This window comes from Sarcophilus harrisii, chromosome 3 (assembly GCF_902635505.1).
Source record: "Sarcophilus harrisii chromosome 3, mSarHar1.11, whole genome shotgun sequence".
NCBI classification, from domain to species: Eukaryota; Metazoa; Chordata; class Mammalia; order Dasyuromorphia; family Dasyuridae; genus Sarcophilus; species Sarcophilus harrisii.
The window spans coordinates 370,486,521-370,504,601 of NC_045428.1; the positions used below are offsets into that span (position 1 = coordinate 370,486,521).

General features: G+C 35.2%; 1 protein-coding gene across 3 annotated transcripts in view; it reads left to right on the forward strand.

The window, feature by feature from the left end:
• The window catches only part of HECW2 (HECT, C2 and WW domain containing E3 ubiquitin protein ligase 2), a 369,280-nt gene that overhangs the window by 224,981 nt on the left and 126,218 nt on the right, over nucleotides 1-18,081 (forward strand). For 2 of the 3 annotated variants that reach the window (XM_031960289.1, XM_031960291.1), the window contains 5 exons: nucleotides 3,424-3,593; nucleotides 5,194-5,336; nucleotides 13,636-13,736; nucleotides 14,767-16,101; nucleotides 17,426-17,521. In XM_031960289.1, coding sequence (XP_031816149.1) covers nucleotides 3,424-3,593; nucleotides 5,194-5,336; nucleotides 13,636-13,736; nucleotides 14,767-16,101; nucleotides 17,426-17,521 — 1,845 coding nt within the window. The remainder of the gene's footprint in view (nucleotides 1-3,423; nucleotides 3,594-5,193; nucleotides 5,337-13,635; nucleotides 13,737-14,766; nucleotides 16,102-17,425; nucleotides 17,522-18,081) is intronic. The other variant, XM_031960290.1, reaches the window with a different exon arrangement.

Sequence of the window (18,081 nt, forward strand, 5' to 3'; positions counted from 1 at the left end):
CTTTAGTATCACATTCCCCATTTCTGGCATTTCAAGAGTAGCGTGCTCATTACAAACATCACATTAGTATTTGATGACAAGAACTGCTTCTTTTTAATCTCCATTCCTAGCATAGAGTTTGCACATAGTGGATACTTGTTAAAAGGAGAAAATATTTATAAAGTGCTTAGCAAGCTTTATATAAATATTATCCATTATTTTACTACTAACAATGAATTATTGCCTTAAAATAAATAATTAAAATTAAATTAAAAATACATTTTTTGCTTTGGCTTCAAACTTATTCTAACAACTTTGAAGTTAAATAGTTGGAGATAATATATATGTGGGAACCATAGCAGGTAAACATTGTAATGGTTGCTGCACTTTATTATATAAAATTAATATGGTTCTAACATTTTTATGTTGAGAATAAATAATTTTATGCTGGCAAATATGTGAGTAACTATAAAAGTAAGCCGCAGTCATAAATGTTTCATTGTTAATCTGCAGTTGAATAAAGGGCATGAATAACTGAAAATTCACAGTGAATATTGAAACTATTCTTTGTTTGACAGCTTCATATTATAGACTAGAGAACATTAAAATTGGTTTCAGAAGAATTGGTTTCAAACTATGGTACTCTTAGTTGATTATCTGATCTTGAGGAAATTATTTTACTTCTCTCCTCTTTAATGTTTTGATCTATGAAATGAATTGGAAGCACTAGATAATTTTTGAGATTCTGTGTCTAAGATTGTATTTTTCTGAAAATAACAGTGTTGATTTGAAAGTATCTTCTGGCCAATCTTGTGTTATTATATGCATCTTGAAAGAAAAGTAATAGGAAAAATGAGATGAGTATAATATAGTATTGTGCATAGAGAGCTAATCTTAGAGACAGGAAGAAGTTCAATTTTGATAATACTGACTGTGTGACCCTGCGCAAGTCACTTAATTTTTCAGTATCCTACAAAACTGTAAATCACAGAGCAGGTGCTGATCTGGGTGGGGAGAATGAGCACTCTATTCTATGGTATGTGCAAACTAAAAGAAAACAAAATAAACCATATGGTTTGGTGGTTGCCATTTATATCCATACCATTCCTCATTTGAGGCAGAGCAATCTAGACATTTGGATTTGCTTTGTAGGGAAAGTGATTCTGTCACTTGAAAAGAATACAAGAGCAGGGTCTGAATCCCAGCCTTGCTTCTACCTATCTGACCTTGGGCAAATAATTTCATGGGGCCTCAATTTCCTTATCTGTAAAATGAGAATGTTAGACTAATCAATCTCCATCATCTATTCCAACTTTGGATCTACAATCCTATAAATTAAGTGAACATAATTGAAAAGGCATACATAAAAATGTAGAAAACTACATTTCATTTTCTCTCAAAGGTATATTATGCCAAATAAAGTCAGGTGAAATATTAGGAATCATGACACAGACAATAAAATACTAATGTGATGTTTGTAATGAGCATGCTACTCTTGAAATGCCAGAAATGGGGAATGTGATACTAAAGAGATATTATAGTAGTTCCTTTGAAGCGTCTGTCTGGTTCTTTATCTGCCTTTTATTACTTTGGATACCTTTTCAGATCAAAGATCCTTCCTGTCCTTAGTGTTTTATTCTTGGCTTGAGAGGCTTTTCAGATAAAGTTGGTTTTTTTGTTGTTTTGTTTTTACATTTTTTTTTACATACACTGCTGCCCTGTATTAGGAAATTACTTTCTTGCTATATGCTAGTTGTATGTGTATACATATGCATCTCTGAACCATAGAAACACTGTATGTTTTTGAATTATATTAAACAAGTGTACTATCCTGATTCTAAGGCTAATAGAAAGTTAACTAGCTTTGAAGTAAGTAAGAAGTGGATTCAAGTTTTACCTCTACCATACACTGACTCTGTAGCCCTGAAAAAAGTCACATCCCCTTCCACTCCCTCCCAGCTTTCTCAGATGCTTGCAGTATTTTCTCCTTAACCTGATAATTCTGGAATTTAGCTTCAGTAGTCCTAGAGATTTTCATTTTGGGATCTCTCTGAGGAGATAATTGGTAGATTATTTCAATGACTGTTTTGCCCTCTGGTTCTAATATATTAGGACATTTTTCTTGATGATTTCTTGAAAGATGTTGTCCAAATTCTTTTTTTGATTATGGCTTTCGGATAGTTCATTAATTCTTAAATTATCTCTCCTGGATCTATTTTCCAGGTTGGTTATTTTTCCAATGAGATATTTACACTTTCTTCTATTTTTTTTTTCATTTTGTTTGATTGATTCTTGATGTCTCATTGAATCATCACTTCCATTTGTCCAATTCTGATTTTTAAGGAATTATTTTCTTCACTTAGCTTTTTTGTCTTCTTTTCCATTTGACCAGTCCTACTTTTAAAGTTGTTTTGTTCAATGAATTTCCCTCCCCTATTTTGCCAATTCTAATTTTAAGGAAGTGTTTTCCTCTATCCATTTCAGTGCTTCCTTTTCCAAAATGTTGCCTTTCTCCACCCCACCCCCCCACCTGTTGAATTATTTGCCTAATTCTTTTATATAACTCTCATTTCATTCGCTCATTTTTCTTCTATCTCTCTTATTTGATTTTTAAGATCCTTTTTTGGCCTCCTCCAAGAGAACTATTTGATCTTGAGAGCAATTCATACCCTCCTTTGAGGCTTCACATATAGGCATTTTGCCATTGCTGTTTTCTTCTGGTTTTTGTGTTTGGATTTTCCCTATTACCATAGTAACCTTCTACAGCCAGAACTCTAAATTCCTTTTAATTTAGGAGGATGATATGAATCATTTACTATTTGGTGCAAATGAATATGTTTATGGTTTTTCATGAATTCTAAGGCATTGATACAAGTTTCCAAAGTTTCAGGATAATATTATTGCTCTACAGCTCTGAACTCAGTCAGTTTACTTATTCATTTCAGAACTCAATTTATACCTGCCCCAAGTACTTGAATAATTCTTTTTTTCTCTTTGATGTTACAACAGAATGTTGTCTTTTTTGTAATAGTGTGTTTATTAAGGATTTCTTCCAAAGCAATATATTAAATGTTTGAGATCAAAATAAGTTACCCTGGAAAGTAATAATGAAGGCTTGTATGTGGGAATCAAAAGCATTTTTAGCCTGTGACACAGGAAGTTTCAACTAAAGGTTCAGATATGATAGATCTTCCTCCAGCATTCATTGCTTTCTCTGTGTATCCTGTTAGAACTCATTGAATGAGTTAATGCCTTGAACCAATCCTATACCAAACATCCCATCCATCTTACTGTAATGAATTTTACGTAAGTTCACTACGAGGTCTCAAGGAAAGGATTTTGAGTAATAGTTTTGAATACAAATACAAATCATTGAATTGCTTGTTCTAATGATGATATATTGATATAATATTTTTCTTACTTCCCTCCCCTTTATTTTTTAAGATCTTAGGGCAGTTGGGCTAAAGAAAGGAATGTTCTTTAATCCTGATCCTTACCTTAAGATGTCAATTCAGCCAGGAAAGAAGAGCAGTTTTCCTACATTTGCCCATCATGGGCAGGAACGAAGGTCTACCATCATCAGTAACACAACTAATCCAATTTGGCACAGAGAGGTAATGATGTATGCCTTTTAAGTCTCTCATGCTTGATAGCTCAATAGTTTGCCAAACTGGTATTTACTCCTTTCTTCCTTTGAATGCTTCTCACTGTGGTTTACTTCTGGGAACTAGTTTAGATCGTCAAGGATGTGGTAGTGGTTTCCAGGGGCTGTGTAAGAAAGGACACAAGGGACCACTGAATTCTAGTACATAGATCATAGTAAGCGAAAGAGATTTCTCTCTCCCTTGGGCTTTAGCTAATGGATTTGTGGATTCCTGCAAGCTGTAGATTTCAATTAATTAAAGAAATACAATTGACTTGATGGAGGGTCATTAAGTGAATGTTCAACTTCAGGATAGACATATTGACATGGACAGTATGTGCTAATTCTTTAGAACTGCTACTTTCTGCAATATGGTCTTACTGTGAGATGATTGGATGAAATTTAAGATAGTTTTTCCCATTAGTGCTACCTATAATGATTATAAGAACACACAAGTGCCAATCTGCTCTGGGGGAGAGAAGTGAGACTATATTAAAAACATCTCTGAGTTTTGTTACACCCTTCACAGTGATCCTGTGCAAGTTATATACTATCTGTGTTTCAGTTTCTATGTACATAAATTCGTTTTTTTAGCTTATCAGTTACATTATACCTAATTTAGTGCATATTTAAATAGTAGTAACAATACTGAGTAGAACAGAACACACTGATAGTGAGGAGTAAATGTTAATTGAAAATAGTCAACTTTATGGAATATTTACATTGAGTATTCTTCTATGGTTATGGAAATCAAAAAGACTTCCATCTATTTCTATATAGAAAATAATACTGGTTGAAAGTAATTTATAGGATTGTATAAAGATGAAATGATCTTCAATTCCATTGAATTTTGTTGCGTGCTAGAAACTCCCCAGTTTCTTCAGTTTCAATATGGAGTTTCAGTGAAATGAAACTTTCACTAGTGAAAACCATAATATTTAATTCCTCTAATGTTTTTATTTTGCTATTAATTTAAAAGATTTTTTAAAAATCCCTAATAATCATTGTGGTTCAGTGATACATTGGAAAGGTTTTGGTCTATGGAATCAGAAGACCTGGATTCACATATATCCTCTGTTGCTTAAAACCTGTGAAACCTTGGGCAAACCATTGAACTTATGGGCTTCAGTTTGCTCTTTATAAAAATGAAAGAGGTAGACTAGAAAAGGATACTGATATTGATGTTATTATCATCCCGGTTGATGAAAAGGATTATGGTAATACTCTTCATAAAGAAGGAAGTTTAGAGGAAAAATGGTTTGGGGATAAATATAATGGGTTCCATAGAGACATGATGAATTTGAGATACTAGTGAGGTATCCAGATGGAAAAATCCAGGAAGCATGTGATAATGTAGGACTAGACTTGAGGAGAGAGATTTGGGCTGGATTATAGATCTGGTAATCATCTGGCTAGAGTAGTAATTGAACCCAAGAGATTCAATGAAATCACTAAAGGAAAGAGTATAGTTATACAAGAAAAGAGGAGATAGAAACTTTATTCTATCAAAATCCAATTTTTTGAGATTTATTTTAAAGATAAATTGATGTTATCCCTTTTTCCTTTTTTAGAAATACTCTTTTTTTGCACTTCTTACTGATGTCTTAGAAATTGAAATTAAAGACAAATTTGCCAAGAGTCGTCCTATCATCAAGCGTTTTCTTGGGAAACTAACCATACCAGTCCAGAGGTTGCTGGAGCGTCAAGCCATTGGGTAAGCAAATAGTTATTTTGAGGTTCTGAATAAAATCAGTTGCTGTGCTGCCATTGGAAAATATCACTTTTATGATTATCCAATAGAAATTTTCTCAGTGATCAGATTTCTATTCTAATCCCAATCCTCTAAACATCAAAAAAAATTTCCTTGCATTTATAAAATTCTGACAGCTTAAAAAAATCCTTTTGACTGTAATGACTTATATGTAAACTTACTGTTTCTTGGTAGCGCATACTTAGCAACTCTATCCGTATATTAAGCTATACTTGTCAATATGCTATACATTTAAGCAATATTTCAGAATAGGAGCTTTTTGTAAAAGCATTCCAATTTCACTGCAGAGAGACAATTCTACTGTGCTGGTCATATTGTTTGAATACCAAATGTGCACTTGCCAAAAAAATTATTTTATCGAAAACTCATATAAGGCAAGTGCTCACAAGGTGATCAGAAACAATGACACTCTCAAGGTCTCTCTTAAAAACTTTAGAATTGATTGTATGACATGGGAGACACTGACACAGGATTACCCAGGACAGTGTGCCCTCCTGTGCTCTGTGAGCAAAGTAGAATTTAATTAGTCCAAAGGACATTTAAGATGAGCAAAATTAGAGAATCCACTCTAAATGTTCATAGGGACTATTTATCTCTAACTTGTGGCAGAGCATTCTGAACTCATATTGATCTGATTAGCCATGGCCAGTCACACTATAACTTGACTCTAACATAAGGGGGTTACTTTGTACTGATCAATTCCATACAATAAGATTTTGTTTCTTAATGACAAGGTCTAAATCATTTTCATGAATTAAATGAAACCTTAGTAATCTTGAAGTCAATTAAAGTATATTCATTTAAGCAACTAAACTCTCATACTCTACCAAAATTATACTTCCCTTACTCCAAACTTTCACCTTCCTTTTGTATGTTATCATCCTTGTTAGAATGTAAGGTCCTTGAGGACAGCAACTATTATTAACTTTGCTTTATTACTATATCCAACACTTTGCATAGTATCTGTTACATAGCAAGGATTTAATAAAATCTTCATTCTAAATATATATATATATATACATATATATATATAAACATACATGCATAAATACACACATGTATATTTCCAAATCAATCTTAGAAAGTTTTGATTATAATTTAACAAAAATATAACAAGTCTGCATTTTATTGTTTAGTTTATATATGTCTGAAATGGCAAATTTAGATGAACTCCATAATAGAGTTCAGACTCAGAAATAAAGTCAACAACAACTTATTGTTATTATTATACCATTATTATATAGAATCATAATATTACATTATTAATTATAATATATAATTGTAATGCTATATCACTTATTAATAATAGTTAACATTTATATAGCATATACTATATGCTTGGTATTATGCTAAGTGCTTTACAAATATATTCTAATGTTATCCTCACAAAATTCCTGAGAAGTAAGTGCTATTATTCTCCTCACTTTATACTTGAGGAACCTGAGACAAATTGAAGGGTAAGTGACTTGCTCAAGATTACACATCTAATACATGACTAAAATTATATTTGAACTTGGATCTTCCTGATTCTAACAGCACTCTATCCATTGTACCATCTAACTGCCTCCTATATGTTAGGTACTGTGCTAAGAATTGTGGATACAGTACCTGTTCTAAAGGACTTCACAATATAATAGGAGAAACAGCATCTAAGTGATTATATACAAATAACATATATACAAGATAAATTGGAAACAATCTCAGAAGGAAGGCATTAATGCTAAAGGGAATCAGGAAGGTAACCAATATTGAAGGAGAAATCTTTTATCCAGTTTTTTGGGCCTTTGTTCTCCTGAAAGATGTTTTCAACTGAATAGAGGGGTAATTTAAGTCTTCCAAATCTAAGAATCACTTTACCTTTAAAAAAACAATAACATAAAGTATAAAAATGCATAAATAATAGCCATATCCTGCTACAAGTTCTGTATATCAGCCTGAATAATGCAATTCCATAAATAAAATCATATATCCAAAATTTTAAAATTCCATTGATTTCATATAAAATCAACAATTGAATGTTAATATTCACTACAACTCACTTTTAATATACATCTAAATATAAGTTCCATTGCATTGCGATAGTTAAATACTGTTAATAAATCAATAAAACATTTAAGTATTTACCATAAGTTAAGTTCTAGGCTAAGAAATGAAAACAAATCAAATAAGACAATCTCTGTTTTCAAGGAGCTCATATTCGAATGTGGAAGAGGCGTGGTTAGAGTAGCTGAGGAGGTAGAAGGGGGATGTAGGCTCTGGCAAGATAAAGCAAAATCTGAGTTACCACAGCTAAGGGACTCAGAGACCACGGATGTTGAACTCATATCACAGGACAGAAAATCCCTTCACAAATTCTCCAAAATAAATATATATGAACTCTAGATTGATATGAAAATCTACAAACAATAGTTAATGTAACTTAGTTACTATCAACAGATTTTCAAGTAAAAGGAAGCTCTTCTTACTGCTCCCTCTAGACTTTACTTAACATCAAAGAGAAATAACAAATCATTAAGAGAATTGTTGATCCATATGGTCAGGGGCCCTGATAACTATCACATGTATCAAGAAGCGTTTATTGCATCCCACCTTGTGAAAGGCACTGAAGGAAATACCAAGAGGCTCAGGAGGTGATTCCTGTTTTCAAAGAGCTTTTAGCATCACTGTGGAGACAAGACCTACACAGGAAAAAGAGAATACCACAAGGAAACATTGTGATAAGTCACAGGAATAGTATCAACATTAAGAGATATAAGAGTTTTAGAACAGAGAAAAAGTCTAGAGCCTACCAAAGTGTTCTGTACATAACTGACACTGAATAAATATTGAGTAAATAAGACCATCATCATGGAACCAGATAATGGGAAATGTTTCATGTAGGGAAAGAGTGCTTGAGGTCATCCTTGAAAAATCACTATGATTTTTCTCTATATATACTGGGGGATGATGAGTAGATCAGATTGGCTAGAGCACATGTTCTTAACCCGAGGTTTGTGAGTTTGTTTTTTAATATTTTGATAACGGTATTTATTTAAATAAAGTGTTTCCTTTGTAATTCTATGTTCTTTTGTTATTGTTTAGTCATTTCATCTCTGTTTATCTTTGTGATCCCATTTGGGGTTTTCTTGGCAAAGATACTAGAGTGATTTGCCATTTTCTTCTCCAGCTCATTTTATAGAAGAGGAAACTGAGACAAGCAGCGTTAAGGGACTTGCCCAGGCTCACATAGCCGGATTCAGGAACCTGAGTTCCTGACTTTAGGCTCAGCACTTTATCTACTGTACTACTTAGCTGCCCCAATTTTTTTTATCTTATGTATTTTAAAATATTATTCTGATAGGGGTTCATAAGCCTTACTAGAATATTCTTTCCAATGGGTCCATCACACAAAAAAGAGTTGAGAACTTCTGAACTAGAAAATTAATATTAGTCAGTGATATTTAGATTGTATTTTGTATATTTGATGAGGAACCATTGAAGGATTTTGAAGACAACAGTGATGTTTAAAGTAGATATCAATCTGACCTCAAGTTTGCAGGATGAATTTGAGAATTCATGAAAAAAAGAATGGAGATCAAAAAACATTGTGGCAAGGCAAGGTGATAAGGACTTGTATTATGGTATAACTAGTGGAAAATAAAAGAGAAGACATGGATAAAAGACAACAGGAAGACAAATTGGCAAGACTTGGTGACTAGATGAGGGGCAAGAGAGAAGTTAAATATAATCTTGAGATTTCAAGCCTGTTGGCTCCCAAAATATTGATGGTGTTAGTAAAGCTGCAGAAGTGTGGAAGGAGAACTGTTTTAGAAGATGATGAGTTCAGTTTTAGGGGTACTGATTTTGAGGGGATGAAGTAGGGAATGATTTCAATTTCTTAGTCAAGTCAGAAATAATGTCATCTGCGGAGTGGAAAATAGGAGTGGAAAATCTGGGGAAAGCTTCTTAAATTGTGGGTCACATCTCATATGGGGTCCTGTAACTTAATGTGGGGGTCACAACATTAGGGCTGATTATCAGTAAATGTTTTTGTATTGTATGTATATTATATATTGTATATCTATTTTATATACCTAGGCTTGCATAAAAATTTCTCAGGTAAAAAGGTGTCACAAGTGGAAAAAGGTTGAAAAACCCTGCTCTAGGGAGACTCAAGGACAGAAATGAAGATTTGAAACTGCCTTGTCAGAGAGTGTCCATTAGGGAAAAAAATGAAAGGATTGTTGGGCATTTGTGAGAGCAAATATACATTAGTAGGAGACCAATTAGTACATTTGTGTGACTTCCTCAAATGACCATCAGCAGTATGGGAGTAGAAAAAGAGAAACGTTTGGTATAAGGTGAGGGTTTGTTAACAAGAGGACTAGAGATACAAAGGAAAAGACAGTAAGTAGCTGAGCAAGTCAGTTAGGATACTGGCATTGTAAAAATAAGAATATAAGACCAGGGGAGGTTTGATGAACTCTAAGTATAGGAAGAAATAGAGAAAATCAAGGTCATGTTGAGGACAAAGTATAAATTTGTCAGGATCTAGTTAAATGGAGAAATAGAGGAGGGAATTATGATTACTTGGAGGGAAAAGCAATTACTCAACAATGAGCTAATATAAAATATAAAGAATGACTGGTGTGTAGCTGAGATTGAATTAAGTTATACATCAAGAGAATTGAGGATGTCATGAACTGGGAGACTGAGTTGTTTGAGAGGATATCAGTGTTTAAATTAAAGTCCTATTATAGTATGAAGCCATTGATCTGGACTCATGAGGTACCGCAGAAGCCATCTAGATCAATCTTATTTTACAGCAAAGGAAACTGAGATACAGGAAGGTTTTGACTTTGCCGCACACATAGGAGGAATTGAAATCCTGTGCTCTGACTCCAGAATCACTGCTGTTTCTGCTATACCATGCTTTGTGAGAGCAGGGCTCGGTTTGGAGAAGACATAATAACAGAAATTGAACTGCTTGAGAAATAAGGCAGACTGACTGGGAGGCTCATTGATGACTACACTAAATTCTAAAAAGTTAGCATATGAGAACGAATTTCAGAAGAGAAGAGATTACTGAGTAATGCTACTGAAAGTGACTATCAGGAGCCAACTCCTCCTGATTCAGTTGCTGGGGATGTAAGAAGGAGCACCCAGGACTAGAGAGGATGGACAGGGATACAATTGGAATAGAAAGTCAGTAACCCTTACATTCTTGAACAACAATTTGAGAAAGGTTCACCCACGTTTTCACATTTTTCTAACTGATCCCCTATTTCTACTACATGTTGTCCTTGGTCATTCACTCCATTGCCAATGCCACATCTTATAATGGTTTTCTTGGGTTTGGCAAAGCTATAAGTATGTCAAGTCTCATAGAGTTGATTTCTCAATTTCATCAATCAGTGGAATTCAGATTGTATTTTGCAGTCAATAGAGACCCATTGAAGGATTTTGAAGAGTAGTGATTCAAGTAGATAGCCTGATCAAAAGCTTATAGAATGAATTTGAGAAGACACAAAGGGGGGAAATCAAGGAGAAAAAAAACTATTTCAGTAGTTCAGGCAAGGTCTAACCTTCCTGGACCTCAGTTTCTTCAACTGTAAAATAAAGAGATTGGCCTAAATGGCTTCTGTGGGTTCCTCATACGTCTAGATCAATGATCCTACTAGATGATGGAAGTAAGTACTGATGTCTTTTCAAAAAACTCACTTTCCCACTTCATAGACATCCTCAGACTCTCATGCTCTATAACTGCATTTGAGACTTGTAATGATGACAAATAAACTTTTGTTTATATTGTCATAAATTCTAAATTGATGAAATTTTAATGTCAAGGATAACTTCTCAAATTTATATATTTCTAAAACAGAGAACTCTTTTTTTGTTTCCCTAAACAAAATGATTCAGGCTGCTACTCAATTTTTCTCTAAAGCTTTCCCTTTTCAGTGCATTATATTCTTCAGATTATATCAAAGAGAGACTCAATTTGGTGCCAGCATGTTTTATATCGCTTCTCTTTGAGACCAGATAATTTTCCTTTTAACAAAAATAAATGTACTGTCTTTGGTTTAAGAGAAATGGCCAAATGACCATTCATTTATTAATAATGTTCTGGCCTTATTAATAAAATGATTAAATTACTCAGAAAAAAATGAAGGTATTTTAATCATCTTAGGCAAGGGAAGAGTTTGAGTGGAGGATAGTAGAAAGGAGTTCTTAAATTTTACACACACACACACATATACATACACATATATATACATATATATAAATTAAATTTAAAAATTAAATGTGTGAAATTAAACTATGAATCATAAATTGGTGAACTGAACAAATTCTCAATAGAGAACTCAACAGGTTCTCTTTGCTTAAGTAAAAAGAAAATGTAATCATTCTGAAGCCCCCTGTTTACAATGAGAGCTTCTTTGTTTCTGAGATGGTGTGAGACCATGACTTCATGTGATAGTGGCAGTACTGAAGTCAAGAGCTGGGTTCAAATGTGGCCTCAGACCATTACGGGGTGTGTGTCCCTGAAAATATCACTTAGCCTTTGTTTGCCTTAATTTAAATTTAAATCTCCCAAGGTTGGTGTGAGCATCAAATGAGATAACCTTTGTAAAGCAATTTGCAAATCTTAACATGTTGTATAAATGCTATTATTATTATTCTTTTTATGTATTTTGTAACCAAACCTCCCTATGAATAATATGAAGGTTAATATAGAGGTCAGAGATAGGAAGACTTTTTACGATCCTGACCTAGACTCTAACCAACAAGAATTCTCTATTGTAGCACTCCCCATATCCCTGCCTCCCTTTCCAACTTGGCACTCTATAATCAATAAATGAAACTTTTATTTTCTGTCTATCTCTCTCTCTCTTTCTCCCATGTGTATATGTATATTTCAGTTTTCTCACCTGTAAAATACAAATGGTCACTATATTAATGAAATTTATAAAGAACAAATGAAATGATTAATAAAGTTAAATAAATGCCCATCGTTATTGTTAACTAATGTTCTATACAAGGAAAAAGACTTTAAGAAACATTTAAAATTTTCATTAATTAGTTTTAGGTAACCTTAATGCAAACCAAATGATATGTATTTATTCATTTTTTTCCTCTTTACCACTATCCATTAGAGGGCAGTATGAGAGCAGAAATGGTTATGATTTGGTAGGACTAGAGTTTTTTACTTAAAAATAAACGGGGTCTAAAATAAAAGTTACCTACTTGTAACAAAGACTTTATGAATATATTGGATTTGGGTGTTGAAGAATCACAGAAGTAGAAGATAATATTGAGGCTAACCTTCTTATTTTGCAGATGATAAATAAAAGTTGTTAATGCTTTCCCTACTAAACTACCTTTTTGTTAATGGTTTTGTATTTATTTACATTGTGTTTATCTGTATATACTTTTACAGGGTGTCCAGAAAGTCTTTTTTGCAATTTTAAACTTTAAAATTAAAAGTAAAAAAGCTACTAACACTCAGTAAGACTTTTGGAACACACTGCATTTATACTTGTTTTCCCCATTAAAATGTAAGCCCCATGAGAGTTTTTGTCCTTATGTATTTCTATTCCTAATGCTTAGCACAGTACCTAGTGCTTAGTAAATTCTTGGTTGGTTGGTTGGTAGATTGATAAGTTAAGTAAGGGATTTTTCCTATGGTCCTCAAATTTGTTCATGACAAATTTTCTGGCTCCTAGTCCAGTGATCTTTCCATTCTCCCATCCAGATGGTACAACATGAGATATAATCATTTTTTAAGCTTTTTTTCCTTATTTAATATATGGAGTATTAAAGTGATATTAGCTGGGTACATTCTTGTTCCATAATATACTAAAAAAAACTAAAACCTTGACAGTTTTGCATCCAGTGACTTTCAAAAGACCTTAACAATACTAGCAATAGGAAATAATCTATTTTAAGGAAATACCTTTCTAAGGAAATATTCATGCTATGTTTTATTTTCTATTTGTATTGTATTTGTATTTTATTATGTTGTATTTTCTATTTTTGTTAACAATTTCTCTTGTCCACAGAATGACCTGTCTTTGGTTTTAGTGCTAACCCATAAAAAATGATAGTATATAGCAGTTTTTGAGCCTTTGATTTATGAATACTTGGCTCCCAAAATCATGGGGAAACTTGGGCTAAATATTATAGTATTTGAGGAATGATTTATAGAAGGAGAGTAAAAAATCCTGGAAAACACCATTTGTTTCTTTTTTGGTTTTGTTTGCAGTGATCAAATGCTCAGCTACAACCTTGGCAGAAGGCTCCCAGCTGACCATGTGAGTGGGTATCTCCAATTCAAAGTTGAGATTACATCTTCTATTCATGAAGGTGAGGTATCTGTGTGAGTAAATGGCTATTAGAGGAAACGAGTTTCTTTAAAGTATCCTTTTGTCTGTGTGCAGTTCCATCAAAGAAAGGGAGCTGTCAGAAGAAATTAACTACCGACAATCCCAAGACAAATATTAAAATCCATTTCACAAAAGTATCTGGGTCATGTCTGTCTTCTGAAACCAGGATGTAATTTTTTCATTTATATTCCAAATACCAAATATCAGCTGTCATTTTAAATTGACTTTTTAAATTGACTTGATGTATACTAAGTAAGTTTATTATGTAGGAAACTCATTAATGATGAGATGAGTTCCCTATAAGATAGTCAAATCAACTTATATGGCTAATGTACATGGTAAGAAAAATTAAATTTTTATGACTATTTAATCTTCTCTTGAGTAAGATTAAATCTATAAGTCAGAAGACTTATAAGTTATAAAGTTAGCCCAAAATTTATTTATTTATTTATTTTTTCTGAGGCAGTTGAGATTAAGTGACTTGCCCAGGGTCACATAGCCAGGAAATGTTAAGTGTCTGAACTCATATTCGAACTCAGGTCCTCCTGACTTCAGGGATAGTGTTCTATCCACTATACCAACTAGCTGCTCCCAAATTTTTTACCATTGCTATGTGTACTGCCTCTACTTTTCATAGATTCCCAAGTGCTAAAAGGGCTGCTTTGGGAGTTTCTTTTGCAGTCTTCCTGTTGTACTAAGGAGCATACTAGGAAATCTTACACACTGTATTCATTAAGAGACAAAGATGTTGTTATATCTTTTACTATTGATCTAGAGTAGATTTTTTAACTCTGTAGTGCAAATTAAGGGGAAAAACAAATTGATCATGAAATTTTAATGAAAGTCAATGGGAAAAGGATTTGTGGGTGTGTAGATAAACCTTTTCTTCTCCATTGTTTCTTTAATTAAATCAAATGCAATCAAAGTTACTTGAGTTCTGTTGACATGCCCTGTGATTAGGGAAAACTAATTCTATATATTTACTTTCCAAATGTTGTGTTTCTATTTAGATGCTTCCCCAGAAGCAGTTGGTACCATCCTTGGAGTAAATTCTGTGAACGGAGACCTGGGGAGTCCCTCTGATGATGAGGATATGCCGGGGGCACATCACGACTCCCCTGCAGTTTCTAATGGTCCAGTTTCTGAGGAAAGTGATGGCACTCCCAAGCATTCCTTTAGGACTAGCTCTACTATGGAAATAGACCCTGAGGACCTCACTTCTAGTTCTTCCAGGACCTCCCCTCCCAGAGGACGGCAGGATTCGCTGAACGATTATCTGGATGCCATTGAGCACAATGGTCATTCCAGGCCGGGGACATCCGCCTGTGCTGAGAGGTCCCTGGGAGCTTCTCCCAAGCTGAGGAGCAGCTTCCCCACCGATACCAGACTCAATGCCATGCTTCACATTGACTCTGATGAGGAGGATCATGAGTTTCAGCAAGATCTAGGTTATCCCTCTTCCTTGGAAGAGGAAGGGGGGCTAGTGATGTTCAGTAGTGCTTCACGGACTGAGGAGGGGAACTCGGCAAGTCCGGCAAAGCCAGAATCCAGCCCCGCTGAGGGGGAGGAACCCCCAGCAACTGAAGCCGCTTCTGTGGAGAATAAGCAGGAGGAGGAACTTGCGGAGGTCCCTGACAGTTCCTCAGTTTCAGATGCAGCTGCCGAACGAGAAAATGGCCAGGAACCTCAGCCAAGTGAAGAGCAAGGCAATGGTGAATTGGGTGACTCTCAAGAGGGTGACCCCCCTACCAGCGAGGCAGACATGGGAAATTTGGATCTGCCTGGGGAAAGCAGAAGGGCCATTAGTGAAACTGAGTCGATTGACCAAGGGTCTGAGCCTTCCCAGGTATCATCTGAGACAGAACCCAGTGACCCCGCCCGGACCGAGAGCGTCAGCGAAGCCAGCACCAGGCCCGAGGGGGAGAGCGACGCCGAAGGGGCCGATAGTTCCTGCAACGAGAGTGTTACCACGCAGCTGTCTTCGGTGGATACCCGCTGCTCCTCTCTGGAGAGTGCCCGGTTTCCTGAAACTCCAGCTTTTTCGTCTCAGGAGGAAGAGGAGGGGGCTTGTGCTTCAGAACCTGCCCATGGTGCCACTGCTGCAGGGTCTCAGGACTCCGTGTGCACCCCTGGGTCTTTGCCCATGGTAAGGGTACCCAGCGGTCAGGAGGAGGGACAGGTGGCAGATGGGCCTGCGTTGGCTGATGGAGAGGAGATGGGCGAGATCTGGCAGAGGAGGAATAGTCTTCAGGCTACGGCAGAGAGCCAGGCCCACGAAGAAGATGCTGGGGATGCTCAAAACGCTTGTGAAGGGGCCGCAGCTCAAGCTGAAGGAGCTACTGGAGGTAACCTTAATGGGTAAAACCAGAGAGAAATGATTTTCAAATGGTGTTAGTGGAACTACTGAGTAATTAGTAAAGCTGTCATTGATATAAACCCAATCCAAAACTTGCAATTTTGCTTATTGCTGAGTTTAAAAGGCTATTGGTGTTCTAGAGGAGTTACTAAAACAGTATAGTATTTATTTCAGTACAGTTCTTCAGATTTGTGAGGTTTCAGTGAAAAAGATTTACCATCATTACTTCCTTTCTCCTTTCCCACACACTTTAATAAATAATCCCCATAAGTTGTCTTGGACACAATTTATCATCATGTGACCAGTCAATGATAAATCTCTCTGAACTGAACTGGCAGGTGTACAGTCTCTTGCCTTCTAACTTGGTAGAACTGGAAAGAGCTCATGGGCCACTAGTGAGAATCCAGTTACCTCTATACTACAAGGAGGCTTTTAAATACATGGTGGCTATATATAGTGAAATTTCCCCCAAATTATTAGGAATTTTTTAGCCTGTCAAAGGAAATTCATAAGTCATAACAGAACTCCACTAAGACCTATGATATGCAATGGCTTTAATTAGGAAGAAGAAAATATATTGTGGGGAAGGGAGGGCTTAATCTGCAACAAACAGCCTGGTTACAATAACCGTGTAATTAGTCCTCAGAACCTTTCAAGAACCATGAAGTTCTATCTTTGTAAAAATGTGGCCTTGGAAATGAAAGCCTAAACATGTGCTTTGCATAAAATATTTCCCTGTTTCTTGCCACCTGCAGCACAAGAAATGTCAGCCGGATTGCTGAGCATGATTACACTTAAAGAATAAATAATGCTAGCATGTTGCTCAAAAGGCAGTTTAAGACCTAAGTTTGCAGATAAAAATTTGGCTTTTCCAAAGTGAATATGCTATATAGGAGATAGGCCATATAGTAGCATGTAGTAGAATAGGGCATTTCTAAATATTTTATTATTCATAGGTTAACAAAGTCAAAGATGTCTAAAATAGCAAATTCTTATTCTAGGAAGATTGCTTCTACTGAAGTTTATTTGATTCCTACCTAAATTATTCGACTCAGTCCTTTTTCCATTCTGTGTTAGATTTTAAACCTTCTTAAAGTGTTGGGATGAAGACCTACATTGGGGTGATGGGAGGTGGCGCATGTGCATGTCTGGGTAATGTCACTTTTGCTTAATAAGCATGCAGGTGTATTTACCCAAGTTTCTACCTAGGAGATAAAATTAGAGAAGAAAAAAAAATCAGGTACATTTTACCTGATATTTTAGCATTGAAAGGAAAAGTTAATACCCAGATAACTTTTTACCTTTAATCCTAGGTTCTCAAGCCAACGGCCACCAGCCATTGCGATCGCTACCTTCAGTACGTCAGGATGTTAGCCGATACCAGAGGGTGGACGAGGCTCTGCCACCAAGTGAGGACCTGTTAACTAAAGGGCTCACCTTTTAATCAAAGGGTTCAAGGTAGAAGCAGCTGCAAGGATAACAGGCTAGAACCTGTACATGGGACCTAAGACACCGATGCAGGGACCCCAAGGGGAAAGAATCAGGGTATTTATTCTTGAGACAGAGGTTAGGATTCTTTCCTTTTACTACTACATGTTAGAGTAGAGAAGTAAAACTTTTCTTGCAACTTGAATGCCAAGACAATAATAATGTAGTGAAGTTGAGCTGAACAAATCCAGATAGTCTGGACATTTGGAAGAGAATGGAAATCTGTTCTTTTTCTTGGATGCTTAATGATCAAATGAAGTTTGTTAGCCTCCAAATAACATTATGTAATTTTTCCTAGGGAGGGGTAGAGTCATTTCAATTTTAAATCCATGATCCATTCTGGGTCACAGTAATGGACTTTGATAGTAAGTCCATTACTTTGATAGTAGCAAGTGAAAATAGAGCTTTGAAATAGATTATTATTGTTTTCATTCTGTAAAGGAATAAAAATACTTATAAAGGAAAGATGGTTGAGATATAT